The sequence below is a fragment of the Sabethes cyaneus genome, chromosome 2 (assembly GCF_943734655.1).
Source record: "Sabethes cyaneus chromosome 2, idSabCyanKW18_F2, whole genome shotgun sequence".
Taxonomy (NCBI): domain Eukaryota; kingdom Metazoa; phylum Arthropoda; class Insecta; order Diptera; family Culicidae; genus Sabethes; species Sabethes cyaneus.
The window spans coordinates 195,959,521-195,987,035 of record NC_071354.1 but is presented as its reverse complement, the minus strand read 5'-3'; the positions used below and the strand labels follow the sequence as shown (position 1 = coordinate 195,987,035).

Below are 27,515 nucleotides of genomic sequence, written 5' to 3'. Positions count from 1 at the left end.
TGCTAGGGACAAGACAGTTGTCCGAAAAAGGAAAACTGTTCCGAACGATGCCCTCTGTCAGTGAACATATCACATCACACAGTCAATCGGTAAAAGATGAAAGTTATCGCGAATTTGTTTATTCAATCCGGGTTGGAACTGGATGAATTTTTTGTGTCCATTTGCTCCTATCTGACAGATAAAATTCATCCAGTTCCAACCCGGATTGAATAAACAAATATAAGACTGGGAGGGCCGCCGGACCGGTTCAAGGTGTATTCTTTCCGTAATTAGGGCCTGAGCGAGAGCAGCAGAGGCATTGTGTGATACGGACCAGAAACCAGGTTTCTTCTTCACTCGGTTCGATTGGATCGTGGATGTGATGTTTAAAATCTACCTAATGAACAGGCCGTGGGCTGTTGTTTTGATGCTTCTCGCTTAAATGTCTGGGTTGTTTTGCATTTCTATTTCTCTTTGCTTCCTGCAGCAGCCCGGGGAAATAAGAGCGCATTTCCAAAGAGATGGTTGAGTAATTTTTGTGTATAATTGCCGCTCATTGGATGATTACTTTTTCACTTATTAAACTAGATGAGCTATCTGCACGATGGTAAAAACAGTACAGCAAAGAAGAAGAATCTATTACGCTATCAGCAAGGGTGTTATAGCGGGTTTCGTCGAAAACGTATGACCTAAGCTACTGCAGCGATAAGAGATTTTTTCCATCATTAGAGCTTATTTCGTATTTTTGATTACAGTATTATTTATGTTTTGTTGCTTGCACAGACTAAGACAATGTTCGCTTGTTACTAAAATTTACTGACGGCAAAAATGCAATTTCATTTAATTATTTTTACGTTGAAATTTGAAATTCTTATTGAATATTAGATAAACTTTGCAGGTGTCTAATAAAAACACCTATGCTTCTCCGGCAAGTAACCGGTAGTGTGCACAGGGTTGGGCGGCGGTTGGCAATTAGTTGTAGCTTCTGTTTGCTTTACGTATGTACATTCATTTGTGGAACAGCTCACTGCGCACTTCGGTGCCTCAATAAACGTTCAGTTTCCGAACAAGTTTGTATGCGCTTAATTTAGTTCACTCTGGAGTTACTTTTTCACTTCACCACAGTTTAATTGGTGGTCATATGTGCGATTGTTGGAGCGTATTAATTGGAAATTTGCTTTTAGAAGACTTTCCCATTGACTGTAAAATTAGTTCAAAATATCAAACTAAGCAAATTAGGGTAACCAACCTATTTTGGACCCCATCAGCAGCTGTACATAATTTGGACACTAGAGATGGTCGGGTTTCATATTTTCCCAGCCCGAACCCGACCCGGGCCCGAAAATTTTTTTGCTGTCAAACCCGGACCCGACCCGAACCCGAATTTTTATTTTCTGTCAAACCCGAGCCCGACCCGAACCCGAAATTTTATTTTCGGTCAAACCCGAACCCGACCCGAATCCGGATTTATTTTTTTCGCTAAGCCCGAACCCGACCCGAACCCGAATTTTTTTTCGGCCAAACCAAAACCCGATGCGAACCCGAATTTTTATGTTATGTTAAATTTGATCCCGCCTTGAACTTGAATTTCATATTTATTTTCATAAAACTCACACCTCGATTTAAATCTCGGCAGTTTTCTTTTCGTATTCTCTATAACGTTCGAGCTCTAAAAGCTCTAAAATTCATTTGAAATTTTAGGTTTTTTTCACCCTTCTATTTCTTTTGGAACCGAATTGAAAATTCTAAAAAACTAGAATGGTTTCTTTTACTTTTTACGGGAATATCTCTTAAGTTTTCTATGAAACCTGTAAAAAGCGAAAACAAAAATTTACATGAAAAATTATTTTGAAATGCTTGGATCTTGCTTCATTATGTAATACCGGTATCTAATAGCCGAAAGCTAGTTCTTAGTCTAAACCACTAGCACCCTGGTTTAAAGGTAGCAAACATAAAAGGGATTGATTTTAACACAAAACATACCGACTTCACTCTACGAATATTTTTCGCGAGAAGACCGGAAATCCCGCGATTATCAATAGATTAGCGTTAATATTTTTCTCGATAAAAAAGAAATAGTAGAGCACCAAACTTTGCATTATGTTTTAAATATATTTTCTAATAAAAGTAGCTAAACATAATTGTGTTATAACGCCGTGAAAATGAACCAAAAAAGCAATGGGTCAAATGACCCCTTCACGGCAGAGCTGCCATAAATACAGATATTTGTGCATGCATAAATTCAGGACCCTACCGTTTTCTCTGGAGTATTTTATTTTCTCAATCTAATCTTTTAAATAACATGAATAGTTTATGAAGTACTTTAAAATTCAGGACCATTAGTAGAGCCAGAAATCACAGCAACTGAAATAATTGATGGGTCCCAAATTTATGCATGCACAAATATCTGTATTTGTGGTAGCTCTGCTGCACGGTATGTTGTGTGTTAAAGACAGCTAAACTTACAACTATTCCAAGGCACGAAACTTTTTGGAAATCGGAATAGAATTTATGATAGCAGACAATTCTAGTCTTCTGTCAGTCCACCCAACTTATTTGGGCGCAGTTATGACATGATCCAACTAACGAATTCTGGCGAATTCTGGAATATATAACTTTTGGCCTAAATTCGATCTAAATCTGAAAACACTAAACCGTCTAAAAAGCTACCAGTTCAGTGTAGCTGATATCTGAGTCATACTAAATATCATTAAAGTATTGCTTATTTTATTATGTTAAAATAATACTTTTACAAGAACTGAATGTGGAGATGGTTCGGCTTCTTATTACCCAAACCCGAAACCCGGACTTAATTTTTTCGCTAAGCCCGAACCCGACCCGAACCCGAATATTTTTTTTTGGCCAAGCCCGGACCCGACCCGAACCCGACACCTGGTAAAAGTATCAAGCCCGAACCCGACCCGAACCCGTCGGGTTCGGGTTTTTTTCGGGTTTCGGGTCTGAAAACCCGAGACCCGACCATCTCTATTGGACACTTCCATTTGGTTTTGCTGTAAGTGTCCAAATTATGTACAGCTGCTGGAGGGGTCCAAAATACGTTGGTTACCCTATATGAATCTTAATGAGAGGCTTTAGCAGAAATTTGCACACTCGCTTATTTTTACATATGAAATTATACCTATTTGCTTTCGTAAACCGACAATTCTATTGGTTACCAGGAAAATCAGAGAAGATCTGAAAATATCAGGGCAATTCGTTTCAAGCTATCAGGACATTTCATTTGAAATCAGGGATTTTAAGCATTAGAAGTAAACATACCGGAAAAGCTATCCACCTTTTCACGTGCGTAATGGCGGCTGGTGGGTACAACTTTCGGAAAATATTACCATGCCTTTGGTAACTTTATTCACGTCAAGTTAACATTTCCATCCTTGATTGGTGTTGTAGAACTATCAACCGTTCGTGAGCGGAATTGCCAAAAGCAAATAAACATTTTCGAAAAGTATACCCACTAGCCGCCATTAAGCGCGCGAAAAGGTGGATACGATTCCGCAAGGATAACATCATAACATTTATTTTAAATATTTGGCATCTCGGCTTTTACTCGGCTGCAGCCCTTCTTACTTACTTTATGTGTCCATGTCGGATGGCTCTTCTACGCTGCCCTTGTGGATTCCAGTCGTGTGTTTCTCTGCAGATTTTGTTCGCTTCTTTCCTCAAGGTGTGTCCGATCCATTTCCATCTAGGTTCACGAATTTCTGTTGCTGTCGACCGTTAAAGGCATCAACGATGAAGTTCCTCATTGGATATCCCGTTGTCAGGCCACCAGGAAAGATTGATATATCGCAGGCACCGGTTAATAAATACCTACAGTTTTTGCGTTGTCTCCGCTGAGACGCAACTCGTCTCGCAAGTCTACTGCAACGCGGATTTAATGTTTGACCTAAAAATTCAAATTTTCGTATGTAGAGCATGTAGAGTGATCTGGTTTGAGCGCCAAATACTTCGCAGATATGCAAAGGCACTCCTGGCTTTCCTAATCCGTGTGGCTATATCAATCTTGATAATACCATCAGTCGTTATCTGGCTATCAAGATATTAAATGGCTTCCACCGGCTCAGCCAGTTGTCCGGCTACTGTGAAGTTGGTAGGATTGTCAGTGTTCACTACCATAGACTTAATCTTTGTTACACTAACTCTAAGACCTGACTGGGATCTCTTCAAGAAGTCATCTAGCATATCAGGTCGTCGTTGTGCCTTGTGCGAGCAAAATAATGTCGTCGGCTAGGTCGAGGTCATAGCTGCTCCATCATTAGAGGATCCCAACAACAGCAGCGGAGATAATATACAGCAGCGTCTCACATCAGCAGTAGCTTTTATAGGGACGAACCAAACGCCATTCCCAGGTAACCAATAAGCATTTCCAATGCAATTTAAAAGCAAGCCAATAAGCATTTAACTTGCCTTAAATGCTACTTAAATGCTATTTTGGCAAAATATGCGGCTACTTTACTGCTAGGCCTCTTATAGTGCTGACAATGCTTATTTGCAGCTAGTTACCAACGAGAAGAATTTAAATAGAATTGTGGATGCCAATTTACAACAGTTATGCAGTCATAAAGCTGATAAACAACAACCTGCAGTATCAAACGCCAGGGATGCTAATAAACGACTGATTTACTGCTTATTTTAATGCTTATTGGTTACCTGGGTTGTGCAACACTTTGCACGATAACGCTTCGTACTGAGCCTGTCTGGGACTCATCTTCAGGGAACGTGATGTCACGCCAGTTACCGCATTCAGTTAGGTCCTCAGTTTTAGAAATTATTGGTTAATATGCCCAGCATCCAGTCCACCGGAAAAGTTGCTATTGGCGTCATGCGGTCTTTGTTGAGGAATTCGTTACTGGTCGTGATGAAGGCGTTCTTGATGCCAGTCCGTTGCTCTTCGATGGTTTCTCCGAGGCTCCGAATTCAAGTTGTTCGACAAAGGCCCACCTTAGGATTCTCCAATCGGTGGACGTCATAACGGCACCTAACTTGCTCCCGTTGTTGGATACTTGCGATGCTCGATAACAACGTTATGGTCGGATGCAATATCGGCACTGCGTTTGTTGCATACATCAAGAAAACTCCTTCTCCATTATCGGCTGATACAGATGTGGTCAATTCGGTTTTCTGTTCGGCCATCGTGGAAAGCATATATGATTTTGTGTTGATCTGTGGATAAAGAGCAATCTACCAATGAGTAGGGTATTGTTGTTATCGTCGGGCCACTGTTATGGTCGGGTCATCATGATTTTACAGTTTTAGTAACTCATGGTATCTATAATACAACCATTGTAAAACTTCTTACTGTGATAGCTAACTTTTCACAATATTGTGAGTTTCAATCGTTTATTCAAAACACCCGTACTGAATTCATTGCCTACATCTTACAAAAAAAGTTTTCCAGGCGCAATGAACTTTTCTTCAAGAAATGATTCATGAAATACAATTATCGAGATAAATTTTGAAAATTTATGAAGTGTGTTGTGCTGCACACGAAGACTATAGAAAAAATCCCCTCCAGTAAGGTGTTTGGGAAAGCTAAGGTGAAATACTAGAAAAGCGCTATTTGTAAAGGTCGGGTCACTTGAGTAGTCATGGTTGGGCCACCATAATTTTAAGCGCAGAAGCACAATAATCGCTAGAGAATGTCAGTCACGTAAAATGTGATGAAATAACGCAAAATTAATACGATAATAACCTAGATTTTTGTTGTTTTTTCATTGTAGTTGTACACTTCGGAAAAGGCGATTGCAGCAATATTGATTTTACAAGATCGCCAAAATTTCGCAAAAAAGCAATTAAAAATAGGGTATTTGTACCTATATGAGCCGTTGTTCACGGAATTCATTCTTTTCATGTCTCTATATAGAATTTCTATACTTATGTCTCAGATTTTCTGCATTGGCCCAACCTGTACAACATGGACCGACTATGACAACATATTTTGTCTTCACGTAAATGCCTATAACTTTTTTATTTTTCAAGCAATCAGTTCAAAACATTCCGGAACTATACCTTATTCTTAGACCTTTGCAACGATGTATTTAGATTTCCAAAATTCCTTTTGAAAGGAAAGTTATGGGCGAATTCTAAAACGCGGCCCAACCACGACGACACTCCCCTATTTTCCCCTAATTTGTTCTTGTTTGTTATTAAAATATTTTTAATTCAACAAGAACAAATTCCCTTTAGTTCTACTGTATTTTCTTAACGTCACGTATATGCTTATTTCAGTTACGCTTGTAGCCTTCATCAGCGTGTGGCAAGTTTCTGCGACGAGCACAGTTATAAGGATAGCTTTTATTAATACTTCATTTGGATAAAGATTTTGTTCCATAGTTTAGGTACCCCCCAAGATGTTGGTCTCCTTACGATTTTTGACGTAGGACTACGTCTTTCAGGAAGCTGGTACAGGGGGTAATTCCAAAAAATCTTTATCGAAAAGTGGTCTGATTTCAAACGCTAATAGCTTAGTGGTTTCCCGAACGATTTTCAATATTCTTACACCAATCGATTTGAAAATCTTCTAAGAATTGGCCCAAATGAAGAAAAGTATGGATTCTTGATGTTGAATTATTGAAAATAATGAACCTATGTTTTACCAGAATTCTCGCTTCGTGATTGGTTGTAAGATTCTTACGATGATCTAAACCTATGTCAATTTGATATCTGGGCTTAGGAAGTAAGCCAAAATAAGTGACCAACAGGGTTACTACATGCACAGATTATTCTGTGTTTAACATATATTTGCAAGAAATCGCCTGTACAGAATCTGTATGCATAGAATACAGATTTTCACCAAATTACACAGATTAAACAGATTTTTGAGCTTTTACATGAGAGTGAAAGAGACGGAAATAGTCAGCAAAATGACTTTCTATCTCTTTCACTCTCATTGTTTTGCATTGGACAGATTTTTGCACAGATATTTTTCCTCGTCGTACAGATTGTCAGATTTTTCCAACAAAAAACACAGAATTATATGTGGCATCCCTGGTGACCAAGTTTCCTCATTTCAACAAGATTTCTTAACACCGCAAACGCGATTAAACCTAGACCATTTTGATGTCCTTGCTTGGGAAGTACGCCACAAAGAGTGACAAAACCCCTCGTGCCAACAGATTTCTTACGAACGCGATTAAACCTAGTCCAATTTGATGTCTGTGTTAGGGAAGTGTGTCAGAAAAAATGACACAAGTCCGTTGTCCCAACAGATCGCAAATTCTTTACTGCGAGACGATTAAACCTAGGCGAATTTGATATCTGTGTTGGTAAAATGTGCTACAGCTGTAGTGTTCGATTATAAATTAATATGACTCTGTATGAATACGCATGCTTGCCGTTTCATTAGAAGTGTTGTGAAAAGATGTACTGTTGATAAAATAGGAATGAATTGGTAAATCCCTTCAACGTGGGGAACCATGGGTAATAAAAATTGCTGTAAGGTAGCAGGAAAGCAATAGTTTGTGTTCTTGATTTTGTTAAATTGTTTTCAAATGCACATAGAAATAAAACTGAAATTTTTTTAATGTTACTACTTTGATAAATGTTACATACAACGCATGTAGCATGTATATATGTTGCATATAGCATGTATACATGAAAAATCGAATGATTACAAGCATGGATACATGCTACTATCAGTACAAAGAGACTTACGTAGTACTTACGTAGTATGCGGTCATGTCTTCCCAGGTAACCAATAAGCATTTCCAATGCAATTTAAAAGCAAGCCAATAAGCATTTAACTTGCCTTAAATGCTACTTAAATGCTATTTTGGCAAAATATGCGGCTACTTTACTGCTAGGCCTCTTATAGTGCTGACAATGCTTATTTGCAGCTAGTTACCAACAAGAAGAATTTAAATAGAATTGTGGATGCCAATTTACAACAGTTATGCAGTCATAAAGCTGATAAACAACAACCTGCAGTATAAAACGCCAAGGATGCTAATAAACGACTAATTTACTGCTTATTTTAATGCTTATTGGTTACCTGGGTTGTATACAATCCCTCTGATTTTTTATAAGTTTAAACAACCATGTGTAGTTCGAAAACAGACACTGAGGAAGCCTGCAAGTCGTAGGCGAAATACGTATCTGTCGTGAAGAAAATACACATAGTAGAATTAAATTGGATAAGTTTTCTTATTTTTTATTTTTAGACATGTGTTTGCTTTAAAAATTTGACCCAAAACCAGGATTTGGATCACCGTAGAAGATGCCCTTAGTCTTTGATCTAATGCCCAAGTAACCAAGAGTTCGAATAATGGTGTCTAACAAGGGTTAAACAGCTTTATGTATATCAATCTATAACTTGCTAAGCAGCATCACTTTTAAGTAATTAACCGAACTTTCAAGCTGTCTTGGGTTCACTGCATAGAACGCTAAGCAGCTTCGAAATAAACTGTCAAAAACTAAGAAAAAACAAATTTAGCAGCACTTCTATGTTCTATTTTTATACTTCTACCTAACTTCTATATTCGTTGCATTTGCCTGCTGTTGGGTTTGAACCCGGGTGCTCCGCGTTGTAAACCTATACCGATCCACTGCGTCACCTTTGTCGTATACAAGCGATGTGAATTTTGCCAATGAGTTGTTAAGTAAAAGTTTGATTTGGAACTTGCAGCAGCTTTATGCAGCGCGAGTTAATTATAGAACATAAAGTTTGGAACCAGGCAATTAACTGTAGTAGTGAGATACCGACAGCATATGCTACACAACACAATAATGAAGAGCATTACATTCTAATTTATATTTGTAATTAGAAATGTGCGAGGATTAAATTTATTCAAGTGAAATAAAAATTAATCTCCAATAGTTTCAGGTTCTGCTGGTTTGATCACCAGAAATATAAACAAAAAAGCAACACGCAGAACTTGTTAGCAACTAAAGTTACTTCAGAACTTCATGTAGCATCCTAATAGCTTTGAAGTATCTATGAAGTACTCGCAGCACTTCTTAAAGCATTTAGTTCCACATATACTTGATATACACTACTAATCAGCGTGAAAGTTCCACGGAACTGAATCTGAACTAATTATGAACTTTCGAGTTCGCGTGTCAAGTAATATTCGAACTTTTGGTTGCTTGGGTGATCTGATATAGTCCTACTTTACCCTTTCGTACAACCCTTAGGGCTGTATACCTTGAAGTTTTTGTATGAGAAAAAGAGGGAGAGAAATATTTTTGCTTTTGTTTTCACCCACACGTTGACAGTTCGGCATGGGATTTCATGTAAGTGCGAACAGGCTTAAAAATCTTTTTCAGCTCTGTCATAGCGACTTTCTGAATCTGAAAACTAAAGGCAGAAAAATATCTGCAATCTGGCAACGTTGCTCATTAACCGCATCAAGATGTTTTTCGTTTGACGTTTGAAACGCCAAATCGCTTGCTTCGTGTAGAGCTACCAACTGTGCGGATACAGAAAATATTTTAAACTCTTCTCCGAAACGCTTTGTGAGATTGTGAGACTGGAATATTTATCATCCTCTCGAACTCTCTCTTCTCGCTCACTAACGCTCATCTAACTTAAGGTAAATATTCTCCAAATTCTCCTAACGCCATTTTGGTTATTTCGTTATTTCCATTCGCCGCTACGACCAGGCTGGGCTGTTGTCATAAACGTATGCACTGTACAGGGTTGCCACATGTACAGATTATTCTGTGTTATACAGATATTTCAAATGAACAAAAAATGGTACAAAACCTGTACCAAGAATTTCCCAATTCACGTAGAAGTACGGGTAGCAATCAGAGATTACCATTAAATTTCAGTGCAATGATCAATAGTACCCCTGTAGTATTTATGCTTATCATTTAGCTCATTTTTTTCATCAAAGCGGATATTAATTTTGACAATGTATAATTTTATGTATATTACACAAATATGTATTACCCTATTTATCTAAGCCCCACTCTCTCCGTACTTATAAGCCATGCGAAAGGGTTGATTATGCTACTTTTTGAAAATTAAATCCATATACGATTAGCCTGTGATTAAGATCATGGATTGGCTTCTGATAATAGAAAATAATTTTGTTGGGTTTCCTGATAGCCAACCGCATATGTGGCAACCGGGCCGTGATAGTGACTGTTAAACTGAGAAGTGAGAGAGAATTTTCACCCTTCTCACCGTTTTTACTCACGAAACTTGACAAGCTCACTCAGTGTTGCCAATTTTTTTTTAAATCGGTGTACTGTAGTTTCAGAAAGTTTCCAGAAAATATCGGAAACGATTTCCCACGTTTCCCATCACACAAATTAGTAATTCGCTATGACGGCGTTGCTGATATTGTTCAGGGTTTTGGGTGAGAAAAAAAGGAGGGGAAGTATTTTTGCTTTCTTATCACGCACACGTTGACAGTTCGGCATGCGATTTTCTGTAGGTGCGAGCAGCCTACGAAATCTTTTTCAATGCCGTCATCGCGAATAGCGTTTTTGTTTTTTAACCTGGAATATTCCCAACCGGACCACTGAATAGAGCTTTCTGACAGCTCAAGCACCCACACTAGCGAACACGAAATAGGCGTGTATATACATGATGTTTACCTCATTTCAGCTGATGCTGGAGGAACAAACCGAAAAATAGCGATCACTAGTTGTGTTTCTCCGTTTGCCACACTGCAGAGCACATATTTCAGTCAAATTTTCCATCCTGTTCCAAATTCAAGCACATATTTTGAAAATTTGCTGCTATTTAAGCACGCGGAAGACGAAATTCATTCTGTACCTTGGTGACAGAGGAATGCATCTCTTTTGTTTACTGTTGTTGTTTGCCTCATTTTCAACCACCAATACACACATAACAAACATTAGTGCCCGTTTCTTTGACAACAAAACGCGCTGCTCACTTTTTTGATAGCTTGAAACCGTCGCAGAAAGAATCTGCTTGGCTGTATGCAAGTTATAAGTATCCCAAGTAACAATTTCAGGCTGGTCAAACGCTTTTATAGCTGATTTTATTCAACCTGTGGCTGATCTATGGTTTAGGCTTAGAAATAAAAACCTTTTTTCAGCTCTTAAACATCTAAATCTGGTGATTTTATCAAGCTTCAGGCTAATTGATGGCTGCTTTCGAAGCTGCAATGAAGCTTAATAGAAATTGTTTTGCGCTTTTAAATAGCCAATTTGCGCAATGCTGTCAATTCTATTTTTAGAACGAGAATAGTTTTGCAATCTGCTTTGCCAGTCGCTTAATCAACGCTTCGTCAACCTTTATGCAGCCAAAAAAAATCTATTTTTAAATTTAAAAAAATGGAACGCAGCCTTTTTTTTGCTGTAAACATGTTTCGAACGCGATATTTTTAATTTCGAATAACTTTAATTCGTATAATTAAGGAGCTAGCTAATTATAAAAATGCATGTCTTTTTCCGGGAATTGAACCCGCCGTCTTTTGATCCATAAGCACTCACCGTATGATCCGCCCCATTTGCATCTGCAGAACAGACAGTAAGAATAGCTTTACACCTGAAGCCTAGCCCGCCTAGCGTGAAGCAGTCGATAATGCCGATAACTGCCAAACTTTTGCTGTCAGCCGAATTGCGAAATTCTACGCTCTGACAGTATGTGTGCTGTGAGTCGAAAGAAAACTTAGAAGAAGTTTGTAAAGCCACTTTAACACCTTTAAGCAACCTTACAGTAGTTTGAAAGCTGTGAGCCTAATGAAAACTTCCACTCTACACTTTAACACCTTTAAGCAGCCGTAAAACGGTTTGATGTTTATGGCTGTTTAGTAGCAGATTTTTTAGTAGAAAAATCCGCTATTAAGCTTGTTTATCAACTTTTGGGAGAGAACTGGTTTGAAAAACTTAAAGTAGCTTAAACATCGCTTATTTAAACACCATTTAAGTGCTTACTTTATGCAGCTTTGATCGCCTTAAACCAACCCGTAAACAATTGCTCTTGCAATTCAGCTACCGTTGTTACTTGGGATATATTATGCTTGTCTAGCACGTAAGCTACTTGACCAAATAAACGATATTTGCCCCCGCAACGATTCTGGCGACGGTTTCGCCCGCGACGGTTATAATTCATCGCGTACGAAAGAGTGGGCAATTTACAATATCGGAAGGTTAAACAAACATTTTCGGGTTACCAGTGTATTGCCTATAGCCATTGGCGAAACTCGCGCGCATTTCTAGGGGGGGCTATAGCACCCGGATTTTTTAAAACTATATTATTTGGTCTGTCGGGTCCATTTTTCTAAGAAGGAGGGAGGCTAAATCTCTTCTAGGGGGGCTTTAACCCTTCTAGCCCTCCTTGTGCCTACAATGCTTATAGCGGTGTTGAAACTATGAAAAGCAAACCCGTCGTGTGTCAGCCGTGCCAAATTATGTACAGCTGCTGATGGGGTCAAAAATAAGTTGGTTCCACGGTTGGTTCCCTACATGTAATCCCATTTAGACAAACAAAATATTTCGGGACTTATTGCTGATTACAAGAAAAATTGTATCGTCAAAAGTGCGCAATCGCTCATAAAAGTGGTATTTTATATTAAAACGTTTCAGTACCGTGTACCCCCGTTGGTATGAGCTTCTTAAATCTGAACATTTTTAATCTGTACCCCGGTGGTTTGAATGCATTCACATTAAAAACCGATCAAGCGTCACACACAATTGACGTTAAAGTTGACCGGTAAATTAAAAAAAAGCAAAAAATCTTAATGCGTTTCCTCTTGCCAGGAGCTTAGGCAATATAGCTCATATGCAACTTACCTCTCTCCAGCACTCAAAACAGACCATTTTAGTCGAAACTGCCGAGCCAATTTCGTCTTATGCAAACCGAACCTTTAGAATTCGCGCATGTTTGAAATGTTTTCAAAAGGTTTGTTTTCGTCAAATCAAAACAACAAGTTCATAGGGTGCGCGTCTTGCGCGTGTGTGAAAATGAATAGAGTTACCAAATATTCAGATTAAAAATGAACTCGCCCAATCTGAACGAGCTGTTTTTCGTATTAGCGGGGGTTGAGTGTATTTATCTTCGGCGCCACGTTCGGCGCCCTTTTTCGTTATATCACAAACTATGGTTATATTCCAAGCAATAAGTGCGCCGGAGAGACCGAAACGATTTAAGCTAAAAAAGTACTATGTATCCACCTTTTCGCGTGCGTAATAGCAGTTAGTGGGTACAACCGTCGAAAAATATTAGCATGCCTTGGTAACTTTATTCGCGTCAAGTTGACATTTACACCCTTGTTTGTTGTTGTAGAACTATCAAGTGTACGGAAGCGGAGTTATCAAAAAGCAAATAAACATTATTAAAACGTGTACCAACTAGCCGTCATTAGGTGCGCGAAAAGGTGGATTATGAGCGATTGCGCAATTATTGATTGGACAAATTGTCTTGCAATCAGCAATCAAATTTTTGTTGCGTAGCATTTTCCTAAGCATTTTGCATAAGTCGTCTGGTAACACGAAATGAAGAATATTCCGTCGACCTGGCATCGCTGGCAGGCAAGTGGTGCTCACCGCGCTCACGTATTCGCTCGCTGCCGTGCTCAACTGCTCACGCAAAAGACAGGAAAAGCTAGCACCTAGGCGTTGTTCGTCATCTCCAGTTGCGCCGTCGTCATCGCAGCAGCCTTTTTCTCGTTCGATACCTACTTTCCCAGTAGTTTTATACAAATTTTTCATGTTGTTTTAAAGAAAAAACGTTTTAAGGTGGTTTCTTTAGTTTGTAAAGTGAAGTAAAGTTAGGCGGAAAGTTTTCCTAGCAAGGAGAAAAAGTTTGGTGCGTGAAGATTGGATTTTCTTTTCTTTCAGCTGTGTATGGCGAAAGCGATTACCATTAAAATAATACTATCGAAGATGTGATGAAAAATAGCCTTTTTTCTAATGAATTGTTTTTCTGTTCTTTTTCCGGACTGCCTCATCATGTGTGCGCTGAACCGCGCTTGTGTAATATTTCGTGAAATAATCTAAAATCGGCGTTAAAATCCGGATTGAAAATTGGAATATTTTACTAATCGTGTGTATTTGTGTGCCTCATCATCGTCGCCGCCACCACCGTCGTCACTTATACACTTGGAAATCATAAACGCTTCTATGGACTAACGAACGAACCGTTTTCATCGTATTTGTCCCACTCGTAACTCCTTTGCATTACTCTGCTGGGCAAATTGTGGAATTTATTCACACACGTATTCTTCGAAATCTTCGTCATCGTCGCCGTCGTCGTGCCGCATATTTGAAAACTTCGCTGGATCGCGGTTTGATCACGCGACTCGCTTCGATCATCCTACGTGTGATTTATACCTAACTATCGGTGAACAAAAATTTCTGTTAAAACAGAACCAATGGCAGCCATCCGCAAGAAACTTGTGATCGTCGGCGACGGTGCCTGCGGTAAGACCTGTCTGCTGATCGTGTTCAGCAAGGATCAATTCCCGGAGGTGTACGTACCGACCGTGTTCGAAAATTACGTTGCTGACATCGAGGTGGACGGAAAACAGGTGAGTTTTAGAACAGTTTTTTTTTTTGCTTTCGCGCATATCGTAAGTGATTATCTGTTGAATCTGAAGGGAAACTGCATCGGCAGCAGCTGCCGTTTTTCGCTGACCCAGACATTCAAAATCGAGAAAGGGTGTAAGAAACCGCTCGTGAATATAGCTAAACCGGGACAGCAGCATAAAGCATTAGTATCTACACTATATGTATATAGCATGAACGGTGTTAGCTGCAGAAAGCGGAGAGTACTACACACTCGATAAAGAAACGTACGGAAGAAAAAGAAGTTTCAAGGGAATTGGCTGTAGTCGCCAGTCATCGTTGTGTTTGCTCTTAGCTGCTGGCTAGCTAGTTCAAACGAGCTGAAACGTCTTTCTGCTACAGCGGCAGACGATGGTTTTGCCATTATCTGCCGGAGTTGTTCTGCTTTTCGTTCGTCTGCACTGCGAAGTCGTTCGTGCAAGTAAAGTTTTAGCGACCATAGCTGGGCTACGTGTAGAAAAGTATCTATCGAAAACGTTTGGTTGGCAAATCAGATAATATATGCAGGGTTTTTTTTTTGTCAGCGAATGGACGCTCCGATCGATTCAAAAACTAATAACAATTTTGCTTGTGACTAATGAAATTATTACACATAATTGAATGAAATCGATATGCAATCTAATACTTTCGTTATTTTTAAGTGAATTTGAACGCACGCAACCGTACACATAATCCTAAATGTAGTTTCGTGTGCAAATTCTTGTTGGAAATTCATGTTTTAATCAGAAAAACGACACACTGACTTATTTATTATGGAACGCAGAGCGCTTCACAAAATTCTCCTGATTGTCCTAGGTGCGTTACGTAATTTCCAAACCGTGCTAGCGTAGAAATGTGTAGCCAAAAACGCATTTTGACATGATAAAATACTTTACCTTTTTCCGAGGGGAAAACCATCTTAATCCTTATGCACACCGCTGAAAATATCTTTAAAACAAGCAAGTCTGGCCAAAAACTGCTTCGTTATACAGTGGAATCTCGAAAGAAATAATCGAAATGAGATGAGGTCGAATAACTTTTTCGAAATTTACTGAGTAGACCTCTATACGATAAATACAACGAAACAGTTTAGATCGATCAGAATGAAAAATGGTGCGGACGTGCGGGTAACAAAGCTCAGAAAAAAGAATCATTGGATCAAAACACCTTTAACACTTGATCCTTCTTTGACACAGATTTCGCAGCTGGTTATTACAGTACAGGACAATTATGGAACTAGTGCAACGATCCTACTGACTAACAGCACTGCCCAACCGAAGTTCAAGGGGAGGTTGGGTTGATTTTTCGCTATGAAAATTACGCTAGCTTTAAATAACGTGAAATTATGTATGTATTACATTTGTGTTTAATTTTTTTTGGACATAAACATATTTTATTTCACAACAAATTGAGTGCTCGATCTTACTAGGGGACTTTTTCTTTGCCAGTCACTTGTTTCTTCAGTTATTCCAATGTTAATTCATATAATGCTGGAAACAAACTCTTTTTCCCCATTTCTACGTCCCTCCTCCTTGTCAGTTTCCCCCGTTTATACCATTCTAATGAAAGAAAGAAGAACAAAACCTTTTCCCATTTTTAAAGCTTTTCTCTTTCCAAGGGCCGCTTCTTTTTGCACCCCTCTCTTATTTTCTAGCAACCTGTACGTTTCTGGAAGTCCCTTCAAGTCTCCAGGATTAGATGGAATTTATCCAGTGCTATTATAAAAAAGCAAGGATATCACGGTTCCTCTTCGGACAAAGATCTTTAGGGCAAGTTTGATACTAGAATACATTCCTAAGAAATGGCGAGAAGTCCGGGTTATCTTCGTTCCTAAAGCGGGAAAACGTGACAGGACAAATCCCAAAGCATACAGACCAATCAGTCTCACATCTGTGATTTTAAAAACGTTTGAAAAAAATAATGGATCTTCATATCAAATTATCATATCTGAAAAGAAGACCTTTGAGCAAATTCCAGTTTGCCTACCAAGCAGGAAAATCAACTGAAACAGCACTTCATACGTTGATTACAAAAACAGGAAAGTCTTTTGACAAAGAAATCTCACTTGCAGCTTTTCTTGATATTGAGGGAGTATTTGACAATGCCTCCCACAATTCAATAAAAAAAAAGCCATGGAGAAACGGGGTTTTGACAGGTGCACTTCCAGTTGGATACACTCTATGCTAACCAACCGCACAATAACTACAAAACTGGGAGGATCTACTTTAACGACAAAACCAACTAGAGATTGCCCTTAAGGGGGAGTCCTATCTCCTATGCTGTGGTCCCTAGTAGTCGATGATCTTCTAAATAAATTGGCTGAAAAAGGCTATGAAGTCATAGGATTCGCTGACGATATAAAAATTTTAGTAAGGGGAAAGTATGAACATACTAGTTCCAGTAGAATGTAATCTGCCCTGAACTACACACTTAAATGGTATGACTTGGAAGGACTAAGCATTAACCCTTCTAAAACAATCATAATACCATTTACAAGAAGAAGGAAATACAGTATTGCAGCTCTGCAGTTGAGGGGAGTCCAATTGCAGCTATCCAAACGTACAAAATACTTGGGTGTTATACTTGACCATAAGCTAAATTGGAACGATCATCTTGAGTACGCAATCTCAAAAGCAAACAATGCTCTTTGGGCTTGCAGCAATACATTTGGCAAAAAGTGGGGACTTAAACCGAGGATGATTCACTGGATCTATTCGGCAATTGTGAGACCCAGACTAACATATGCTTCGCTATTGTGGTGGCCTAAAACTTCACAAATAACAGCTCAAAAAATGCTTGGAAAACTACAACGTATGGCGTGCTCTTCAATAACTAGAGCAATGGCCAGCACACCTTCCAAAGCTCTAGATGCTCTTTTATATCTTTTACCGTTGCACCAATTCGTACAACTTGAAGCAGAAAAAGGTGCTCTTATGCTTAGGCGTGTTAAACATTTTCAAGATGGGGATCTTAATGGACACCTACGAATCCTCCGAGGGCAACTGAACACCCTGGTAATCATGAACGAAGACTGGATGGAAACTAGGACAAACTTCGATATACCCTTCAAAGTAATCGAAACCGATCGCAGATTATGGAAAGAAGGTGGTCCTAAGACTCGTCCGGGATCACTCCTGTTTTACTCCAATGGTTCTAAAATTGGCAAATCTACAGGAGCTGGGGTCTGGACCAGGAATCGACATATCAATTCCAATGGGACAGTGGCCTACAGTCTTCCAACAGAAATACATGCCATATCAACTTGTACAAACATTTGCTTGACTAGGAAATACAGACATGCCAATATCTGTATTTTCTCCGATAGTCAAGCAGCTCTAAATCCCTTAAAGGCATCCACATGCCAGTCAAAGCTGGTTTGGGAATGTATCCTCTCCATAAGACAGTTGGCTTTAACTAACAATGTTAATTTATACTGGGTACCAGGTCATGCCGGTATAGAAAAAAATGAAAAGGCCGGTCTCAGTGAGAATTGGTTCCTCAACTTCCTTGCTGCTTCCACTTATCGGTCACCTCACGATCGTCCGTCAGAATACTGTTATTGTTATTCCGACATATTTCGGCTCGCGGCACAAAGCCTTTGCGGGATCCGTTCAGTTTCTGGTAGAACTTTCGCGTTTCCTGAGAACGATGCAGCAGCTTTGAGTGAGTGCACGTGTTTGCGGTGACGTCTGGCTACTTCAGCCGCGCGAGGTCTAACCAAAGCTGGCGTCGGTACCAAATGTTGTTAACAACGGAGAGTTTTGGGCGCATCTTAACCATCACTAGGTAGTGGTTCGAGTCAACGTTAATGCTTCGATAGGATCTGACGTCGATAATGTCTGAGAAGTGTCGGCACGTGAACTGTGTGATCGAGCTGTGATTCTGTCTGATTTGGTGACCTCCAGGTGTACCTGTGTAGGAGTCTGTGCTGGAAGGAGCTACTGCGGACGGCATGTTTTAGAAGATGGCAACATCGATAAGTCTTAGACCCATTTCATTGGTCAGCTGGTGTGCGCTGAACCCTCCAATCACCGGTTTATGTTCCTCCTCCTGGCCGACCAAAGCCTTGAAATCCCTGATGGCGAGCTTGATGTCATGTTTTGGGCAGCAGTCGTATCCGCTCTCCAACTGTTATGCAAATCCTAATAAAGTAACCAACTCTATTAGACAATGTAAGTGTAATAGTCTTCTGTCTGCCACAAATACCTAGACAAAGGAAGAAGAATACCACAATAGATGGAAATAATGATCGCAGTGGTCATTTGTATCACTATATACGGAACAGATCTTGTTGCGGAGAATTATAACTCAATGGGATGACAAAATGTATACGACAGAAAGTCTACGAATTGGACAAGCTTGTTTACGGACATTCGAAGACTTAGAAGGTCATGTGCCTAGCTTGGAGTTATTCCCAGCATGTTTGGGCGCATGTCTGATGCAGGCTACCAAAGTGTGTCAGATTGTATAGTAGTAGTAGTAGTAGTAGGGGAAAGCCACCATCATTTCAAGGACTTGCCAATGTATGTGGGTAGAATTACAGTAGATCCAAATTTGATTATCAAATGAATTTCACACTAATGCTGTTACAGAAGGGCCAAAAGGGATTGGGCGGACCCACAAGCAGAGGCACTTGTGCGCATTCCGGGGTTATAAGAGTCGCCTTCCAGCATTAGGATCCTTCCATGTAATAATCAATTTCGCTATACCAACTTTAACCCACGTGATGATTTGTTTGTTTTGAATTGAGAAGTGCCATATTTGCTTCAGACCTTAAGGATTCAGGTTGGCAATCCACTCCGTCATCCAGCCTTCCACATTTATGATATCAATAATAATACTGTTAATATATGATATGATATTAAGATGAAATGTGGTATAAATGATAAAAATAGAACAATCTCACCAGCAGTCCTTCGTATGGAATAGAGTAGCGTCCTTTGGGTTCCATAAATGCTTCTTATTTAATTTTAATTTTTAAAAGTTAATTTAATTTTTCATTCTGGTATCCATGTGCAGTATTAAAACTCGTTTTGGCCAGTTTTTACTATATAGCAGGAGATGCTTCATAAGCTAAAACGAAAAAAATAATTAAAATAACTTATTAGGCTTACCTATTAGCTAGGCCGTGTGGCTCCGCCGTCTGCCCAAAACCGCGGTTTTGAGACCAGGCAGCCGGGAACCACCCAGCAACGCACCTCCTAGCTTGGCTACTCAATAGAGCATTACCAGGTATGGCCACGTGGAGGCGCTAGGTAGGGGCTTGGGATGGCTTGAGCTATATTGGACGCTCATTTGCCTTCCCCATTTCATACCCACCAAAGTGTGTCAGATTGTATACCTCACAAAAAGGGTGCTGTGGAGTGACTCGGCTATCATTTTTTTTGGGTTGCGATCTGAACATCGTAGATGACAGTTCGTGGGTTTTTGCAGTCTCGACGGAATTTTAGCGACTAATGCGACCATTTAGAGTGATCTGTTGTGCTATGTCAGATTACACATTCTCGAGGTCACGCAGGCTGTGTTGTATCAATACTTGGCATTCGCAGAGTATCTGTTTCGAGGTCTCACTCTGAAGATTACAGAAGCAGCAGGTCTCCTAATTGAACTTCTCAGTCTTCATTAGTGACCGTTCACTTAGCTGCTAATGACTTACTAATTTTGTAGCACCGTAACTACAAAAGATACAGCAAAATTTTATGCTACAAAATTGTAGATAATAACTAGTTCTACAAATGCCCCATATATTACTTTGTCAAATTTTGCTCGGCTGAGACGGCACTGTCAAATGTGTGTGTGCTATCTATCACCCACTGCAGTGATATTATGAAAAAAATGTAACTGCAGTGATGGGTAGTCCATGCAATTATCTTAGTTTCGGGTTATAGATGGTGTTAGCTCTACTGACTATCCAAAGACCCATAAAGAATGACTGAGTACTTGCAGCGCATTCCGAAACCATTTTCCAGCCAAGCCCCGCCAGAAGGTTATACTGAAATCATATGGATTTTACTATTACATTCGGACTTTCAGCTCGTTTGGTATGTATTACCAAAAGAGTCGACCCGTATATAGTAACATGTGAAAAAATTCGACTTGAAACGATCTTACCAAATTGCTGACTGAGTCAATATAACATTTTCATACTTATCGCGTCATTTGAGTTTCCATAACTCCAAAATCTCAGTTTTGAGATCGGGCAGCCGAGAACCACGCAGCATCGCACCTTCTAGCTTAGCTACTCAATAGAGTATTACCGAGTATTACCCCATTTCATACTCCGGTTGAGACGGTACTGTCAAATCTCTGGTACTGGCTCGACCTCTCGAGGTGCGTAATGAAGTCTCTTGTCCATGGGTAAATTGTTTTTAACTAGTCTTCGCACTTTCCGGTTCTAAAGAGCGAGATCGGTTGAAAAGCAGTAAATGCATAAAAGGAACAAAGGATGATAAAACACCAACACTTAAACACGGATAATAAACATTTCACTCATTCTATAGCGACATTGAAAACCCCCGAATTGCGGAATACAAGAAAAAATACCTGGATTAGGGTTGTCCTGCTTTTTGTGCTCCGATTTTGCTTATTTTTACTTGCTTATTTGGCCAAGCTGAATTTGAAAATGTTGGCACTTATAGAGCTTACTATTTTCTACAAAATTGTTGAATTCAGCATTGCTCTATCTTTTGTAGTCACAGGGCACTCCCAGTTTACGCTGAGTGTCACACAAAGATCACTCTTTGTACACCAACAGGTGCGAACCGGGAATGCGCCGTAAACACGTAAGATAGAGCAATACTTACTAGTAATTTTATGGATGATAATTGGCTCTATAAGTGCACCATACATAACTTTTTCGAATTTAGCTTGGTAGTATGGCAAAATACGTAAAAATTAGTAAAATCACAGCAGATGACTTGGCGCGGTTCCGGGGTACAGACCGTATTGAAGTAAAATAGTGATTTAGATCTGTAAATTACAAAGGGCATCCATGCTTGGTTGTCCCTTCTACGATTAAAATTTGTTGACTACATCGTAAAAACCACACGTGGTGTCGATAGATTTGGTAGTCAAAACGGTCAGATTTTATCCACGAACCTTTTTTTAGCGTTCACGACAGCACAATAATCGGTAGATGTCATCCATCAGTCTACATCTAACAGTTGAATCATCTGAGTAGTACAAAGCATTGGATGATGATGTCATGGCTTGTAAACAACCGTACCGGGTTCTGTGTATTGCGATTTACATTTTTTTGTTTTCGTTCTTTTAAAGTCTCTAGAAGTTTTCTCTTCAAATTACGCTTGAATGGCACCATACTTCAAACAATTTGATTAATCGAGCTTCATAAGTTGTAAATGTATAAATTGATAAAATCATAATAAATCTTTGTATTGCGCTTTTCCTCGTTTACAACATATGCACTTCTAATAAATCTGTGTGAAAAAAGCTGCACAATAGTCAGCGACATAATTACAACTATAATTTACATATAACTGGGTTACATGTATTGTATCAAACGGTTATGATTGAAGTACATATAGATAATTACGACGCACAGAATTTTAAGCCCTGAAACTAGCGAACTGTTTGACGAATCAAAGCTACAACCAAACTGCTGATATCCGTGTTTTTTGCGCTTTCCTTTCCCGGTACATTTTCTCGTCACCAACCGTCGTAAGTCTTCCTGAGACAGTGTTGTATAAGTTTCACGGATGAACGATGCATCTCACTAGCTTGCTGTGCGCTGCTGCTGCTGCTGCTGCTGCTGCTGGTGATTACCTACAACAGTCCGATGATGTCAGCCTCACAAACGAGAGACTAGTGTATATGCATGAAGTTTGCAAGTTTATGAGCGACAATGGCGAGCAGGAACCGGCTGGGGCCCCGCACAGGTCAAGTTAGATGCGATGGACGGTTGGACAGGTGGAGAAGATTCAGGTGCCGAACGTTGTACGGATTGATATTACTCATAGTGCATTGTTATAGTTGTTCCTATTATATGCAGCATCACTCGTCATAGTTACGCGGTGAGGTATAATTAATGAAGTTGTAATTTCATTATTTCTTGTATTTTAGCCTATGGTCACATTCCGCTGGCCCATTCAGCTCGGACTATTTGAGCTCTATTTTTAGAGCTACTTTGTTGTTAGACTATCATCCAACGAACCTTGACCTGATTCATGGCTTCTCTCAGCTCTTCTTCTGACGTATTCATTTTATCAGTATATACAGTAGAAAAGTAATCGCTTTCGAAAACACACCCATCAACTCTCAACGATAGCTAACCTGCACCGCTTTTCTATAGTCGCGGCTAAACTGTTTCGCACGATGATAATACACCACGACAAAACCAACCACCTTGTTTGTTTCGTTCGCTGTATCCCATCAAGAGATAACCCGAGGCTAATTTAACCCTTTAAGCGTTAATTTTCTGAGAAGCCACTTGCAGTTACGTCAAGCATGGCGGGAGTAACGATTTTATCAATTCCAATTCAGTGCTGCACATTCGTGAAAATTTGCTTTATGAGTGTGTTCCGCACTTTTGACGCTGCGTATCTATCATGAATGTAATGTCTACGTACATGACTGCAGCATGAGTTTATTTGAAGCCTTATCGGAACGTTACTGCATGCTATTGTTAAAGGGTGACTATTTCTGGCAGGCTGTATGTGTGGTGTTTTTAATGGCCGGCTAGAAGTGCTGCCGCTGGTCGTCCCTTAGAGCTCGTTCGAAAAATCGCTTTCACATTGCAATTCTAGGAAAATGAACAATGACGCATCCATAGTGCGATTGGCTTCTTCCGACGGGCCGACGAGGATTGCTGATAATTGAAACAATCACACACTACTGGCCACGTACTGCAATTATAAGTTGCAGACTGACTGATAAAGTATTTGAAATATTTATTTCCTACAGCGGCGGAACCGAAGAACGTTACGGAGATAGGCTACGTGTGTGTTCCTCTACCGCTATCATTATAACCGAAAAGGATAAACATTCGCGCGGGTAATTTTCATTCTCTTGTCTCATTCCCATCGATTGCTGTTATTGCATCCAGTTTAATCCGGTTCGGGCGGAGTTCTGATGATGCGGCGTATGTTATGTGCCCTCAATATTGGGTGGCACTAAAACAGCCGGCCGTGGAACGGTCATTGTGGACGAGTGTGTAATAAAATCTCCCACACTTGTGGATCGAAGAACAACAACAAAAAACCGTATTGTGTATGAATCAATTCTAATGGAATTCGAAATATGCTTTAATTGATGATGATGATGAATGTAAACACTTACACTTAAATTGGCTACGATTGATTATCTGATGTTGATTTTTGGCTAACATGCTTCAAACTATCATGAAATTTTATAACGTGGATTGCAAGTAACAGTTGCACTGCTAATCATCGGCAGCAGGTGAAGGTCAAAGAGTTACAAATTTATTTATAAAATATATATTTTCATGACGCGCATCGACACATTAATCGTAGGACAGCTTAAAATTGATCGACCACCAATGCTATTTGATCATCCAGCAAGTTCTAATTATAGTATTGATCAGGGGAAAAATACTTTTTAGCAATACATAGTTCCCTCGCACGTGGTTACATTTTTGCGACTTGCAAATGTATGTAATAGTTTTTCTTATGTTAGAAGTGGATGTGGCTAGGTATAAATGAATCAGTATTTTGTTTGTGTTGAATCTGGTATATCTGGTTTGTGTTAAAGTTTTATGTTCAAACCGATGTTCTGAACAAGCGCTGTTGCTGTATATACATGCCGTGTATAAATGCATGTTACGCTGTAATTCTTATTCTTTTATCTCAAAGAAGCCAGGATCGATTTTTACGGTTTTAACAGCAAATCTTTTTAGTATTGTTATTGCACCTCGGATACACGGTTAAACATAAATACGAACCTGCTTCAGAAATACAAATTGGTCGACGGAAAATGATAATCGACGGAAATGATCAAATCTGAGTTACAACCAGATTTGCTGCGATCAGTTACGCTCACTTACGCTCATTGAACTGTACTACCTCACAGAAGCAAGATCAGTAAAAGTCATGCATGTAACATTTGTACAGTTGAGTGTAATCTACAATCTATCTGAATAAAGTACTGTATTATTTTTTGTATTTACGCTGTAGTAGGGCTGCCATTTTTTCATTGGCAAACGAACGTTCATTTATTAATTATAAGTTTTACAAACCTCTAGCAGCAGAAATTGAAAAAAATAATGCTGATCGTTCATCTGGCTCTGGCATTCCCACTATTTAACCAGCCCATTGTTATCGAGTTGTCGTCCATGTTTTACTCGCTCGGCTACATCCACATTTTCATACACCTAGTTGTTGGCTTATTCATAAATTTCAGCCATTTTACGATTCATCAACATGTACAAGTACATCGCCAATTGAGCCGCCTGAAAATATTTTCTTGTGATTGTTTCGTTTATTATAACGATTTAAGATTATTTCATCTTACCGTGGTAAAAAATGACCGTTTGCAAGGCTTCAACAGGTGGGAGTCTCTCAACTACCCAAGTAACCATAAGCATTAATCTAAAGCCGTATATTGAAAATAATTCCGCATCCCTAGTGCCAAACTTTTGTATATTAGCAATCTTAATGCTTATAAAACCTATAATAACATTGTTGATGCATAGAAGCATTAACGTAAATCAGCATTAAAGAAAGCAATATATGCGCATATAACGTAACAATATAATGCATTTAGTCAATTGCATTAAAATGAGCCGTAAGTGTTGATAAACGGCTTGTACTTGACTTCTTATTTTGCTATTCTACGGCCACTATTCGTGTCCTCTTCCACCCAACGAAAGCCGTCTTTTTCTACCCTATTGGTAATGCAGGACAAGTAACTATGATATGATGATGACCAAGCTATGATGACCAAGATTTAAATACGACTAATTTCAACTCACTCAATCACATCCGCTATGGTTCAGATAGCAAAGATGCAAGGAAACGAATGAGGTTGCATGACTAACTCCCGGTTCGAGCCCTGTCTAGGTGGTAACATTATCCAGCATTTCAAAAAATGGTTCTATTTATCCTGCTCCTCTTGAGATGCAGCAAAAAAATGGCTTGCTTTTTTAGTTTTTTAAATCCCGACCGAATCTATTTTCCATATCAAGCAAACGATATGCCGTCGATACTTTTTCGATACGTCGATAATGTAGACAAAATGACATTTCGATTAAGCCTCAAACAAACACTGATAATGTTTATTTGATGCTTGTGGCGTAGCATTTTAATAACCCGCTATTTCGCCTTTTTAGCATTATGTGAGTTCTACAGAAGTATATAAAGAAAAATATGCTTTTAATCATAGTTCTGTATGCTTATATAATGTTGTCCAAGGACTAGTGTTAAGTGCTTACTGGTTACTTGGGTATATAACATAATTTCCGGTCCCGGAACTGTGTCTAGATGTGGATCAGGAGCAGGGCTTCGACCGATCCTTTTTTTCTACCGCAGTCACACCAACGCGCATTCAAGTTCACACCGTCCGTTTAGAGGTGGAATACGAACGCTATGCATAACACAACTGGCAGTTTGCTCAGTCAAACGCCGATTGCACGCAGCAGAATGAACGCGCTCTAAAATTTGTTGACATTTTTGTTTCGATCAAGTTGCCTTTACCGTTTGGAGCAGCGAATGACTGCAAAACAGTCAAATGATTGGCAATCACCACGCTAACGAAAAGCAACCGCACAATCGTATGATTCAATACTACAAAAAAACAACCACTACATGTGCATGGAAGAAGTCGGTCGGACTCCGTCCAATACAAACGAATATTTTGCTTGCGTCGGACCGACGTCCGGGTGACAAACTATTACTGTGAGCAGCCGATTTGGAGACAAAAAGAGAAACGAAAAAATACGTCACCGTATGCTTCCAGTCAGTTTGCAGTTTATATTCTCAAAGCGCAAAGCAAAACGGGAGATCGACTGGTTGCTTTTGCTGAGATGCCGCATGAATTGTAAGACGGCAGCAGCGCAAGCGGGAGATTGACTGGATTCAAAAAACAGTCAAATGATCGTTCAAAAAGCGGAGTTTGAATGCGGAAAGTTCGCATTCACGGCAGTCACATTCAACTTGCGATCCCTTTTCAAGCCCTGATCAGGAGTATTCCAACTTACCTCCTCAGGCAAGTATAGTCGAAAATTAGCTCATTCGCTACCTGATGTCGATTCAATTCGCAGCACTGCGAACAACGGGAATCTCAGGGAGGACAGTTCCGTCTAGGTCAGGCTTCCTACTGACGGCGGGGTCGCCTCCAGCCAGCTTTACTAATGGACAGCATTCATCCGATACATCCGTAATTATTGAGGAAAATGATCGTCCGACCCCACGTCACAAGTAAAATGTCGTAGTCTTCTATTAAAACGTCGGTGGAATGCATTCAGATGTTGAAGACTACCGACTGGTCGTATTGGATCGCTTCTATGATATCATTGTCCTTAGCGAAACGTGGCTCAACTCAGACGATTTCTAGTAAGTTTTTGTATCCGATTATCAAATTTTCCGTTGTGATTGGAACCCTAACAACAACCGCAAATCTACTGGCGGTGGTGTTCTGATAGATGTCTGACGTGAATTGAAAGCAAGAGCTATCGAGAAGGACTCATACAACTGCGTAGAATAGGTTTGGACAGCCGTCAAGCTGAGTGATCGCTTCCTTTTTCTATGTGCCTTATACTGCCTATAAAAGCATAACTGTCCCATATGGAAACTTGAAGCGTGGGAAAATGAGATTGAAAGTGGCGGACTGATTTATATGTTGTGCGTCATTATACAAGAATTATTTTACTTTATTCGACAAAAACAGCACGTTACACTAGTAATTGAACTATCCACATAAATTTGGTTGTAAAATTAAACATCAATGCAATGTTTTTTTCAAAATTTCGAAGATGGGACAGTTATGCTTTTATTTACAAGCGCAAGTTGCTAAATAAAAGCATGTCTGTCCCATATTTTTTTTCAATTTTTGCCAGCACATAGTGAAAGATAGTTTCTACGCCA

The 27,515-nt window shown here is 39.5% G+C and overlaps 1 protein-coding gene across 3 annotated transcripts in view; it reads left to right on the top strand.

Moving 5' to 3' along the window:
- The window catches only part of LOC128738956 (ras-like GTP-binding protein Rho1), a 40,648-nt gene that overhangs the window by 2,759 nt on the left and 10,374 nt on the right, over window positions 1–27,515 (top strand). For 2 of the 3 annotated variants that reach the window (XM_053834458.1, XM_053834456.1), the window contains exon 2: window positions 14,284–14,444. In XM_053834458.1, the coding sequence (XP_053690433.1) occupies window positions 14,289–14,444 (156 nt within the window). In that variant the 5' untranslated portion in view covers window positions 14,284–14,288. Of the gene's footprint in view, window positions 1–13,536; window positions 13,724–14,283; window positions 14,445–27,515 lie in introns of those variants that run through there. The other variant, XM_053834457.1, reaches the window with a different exon arrangement.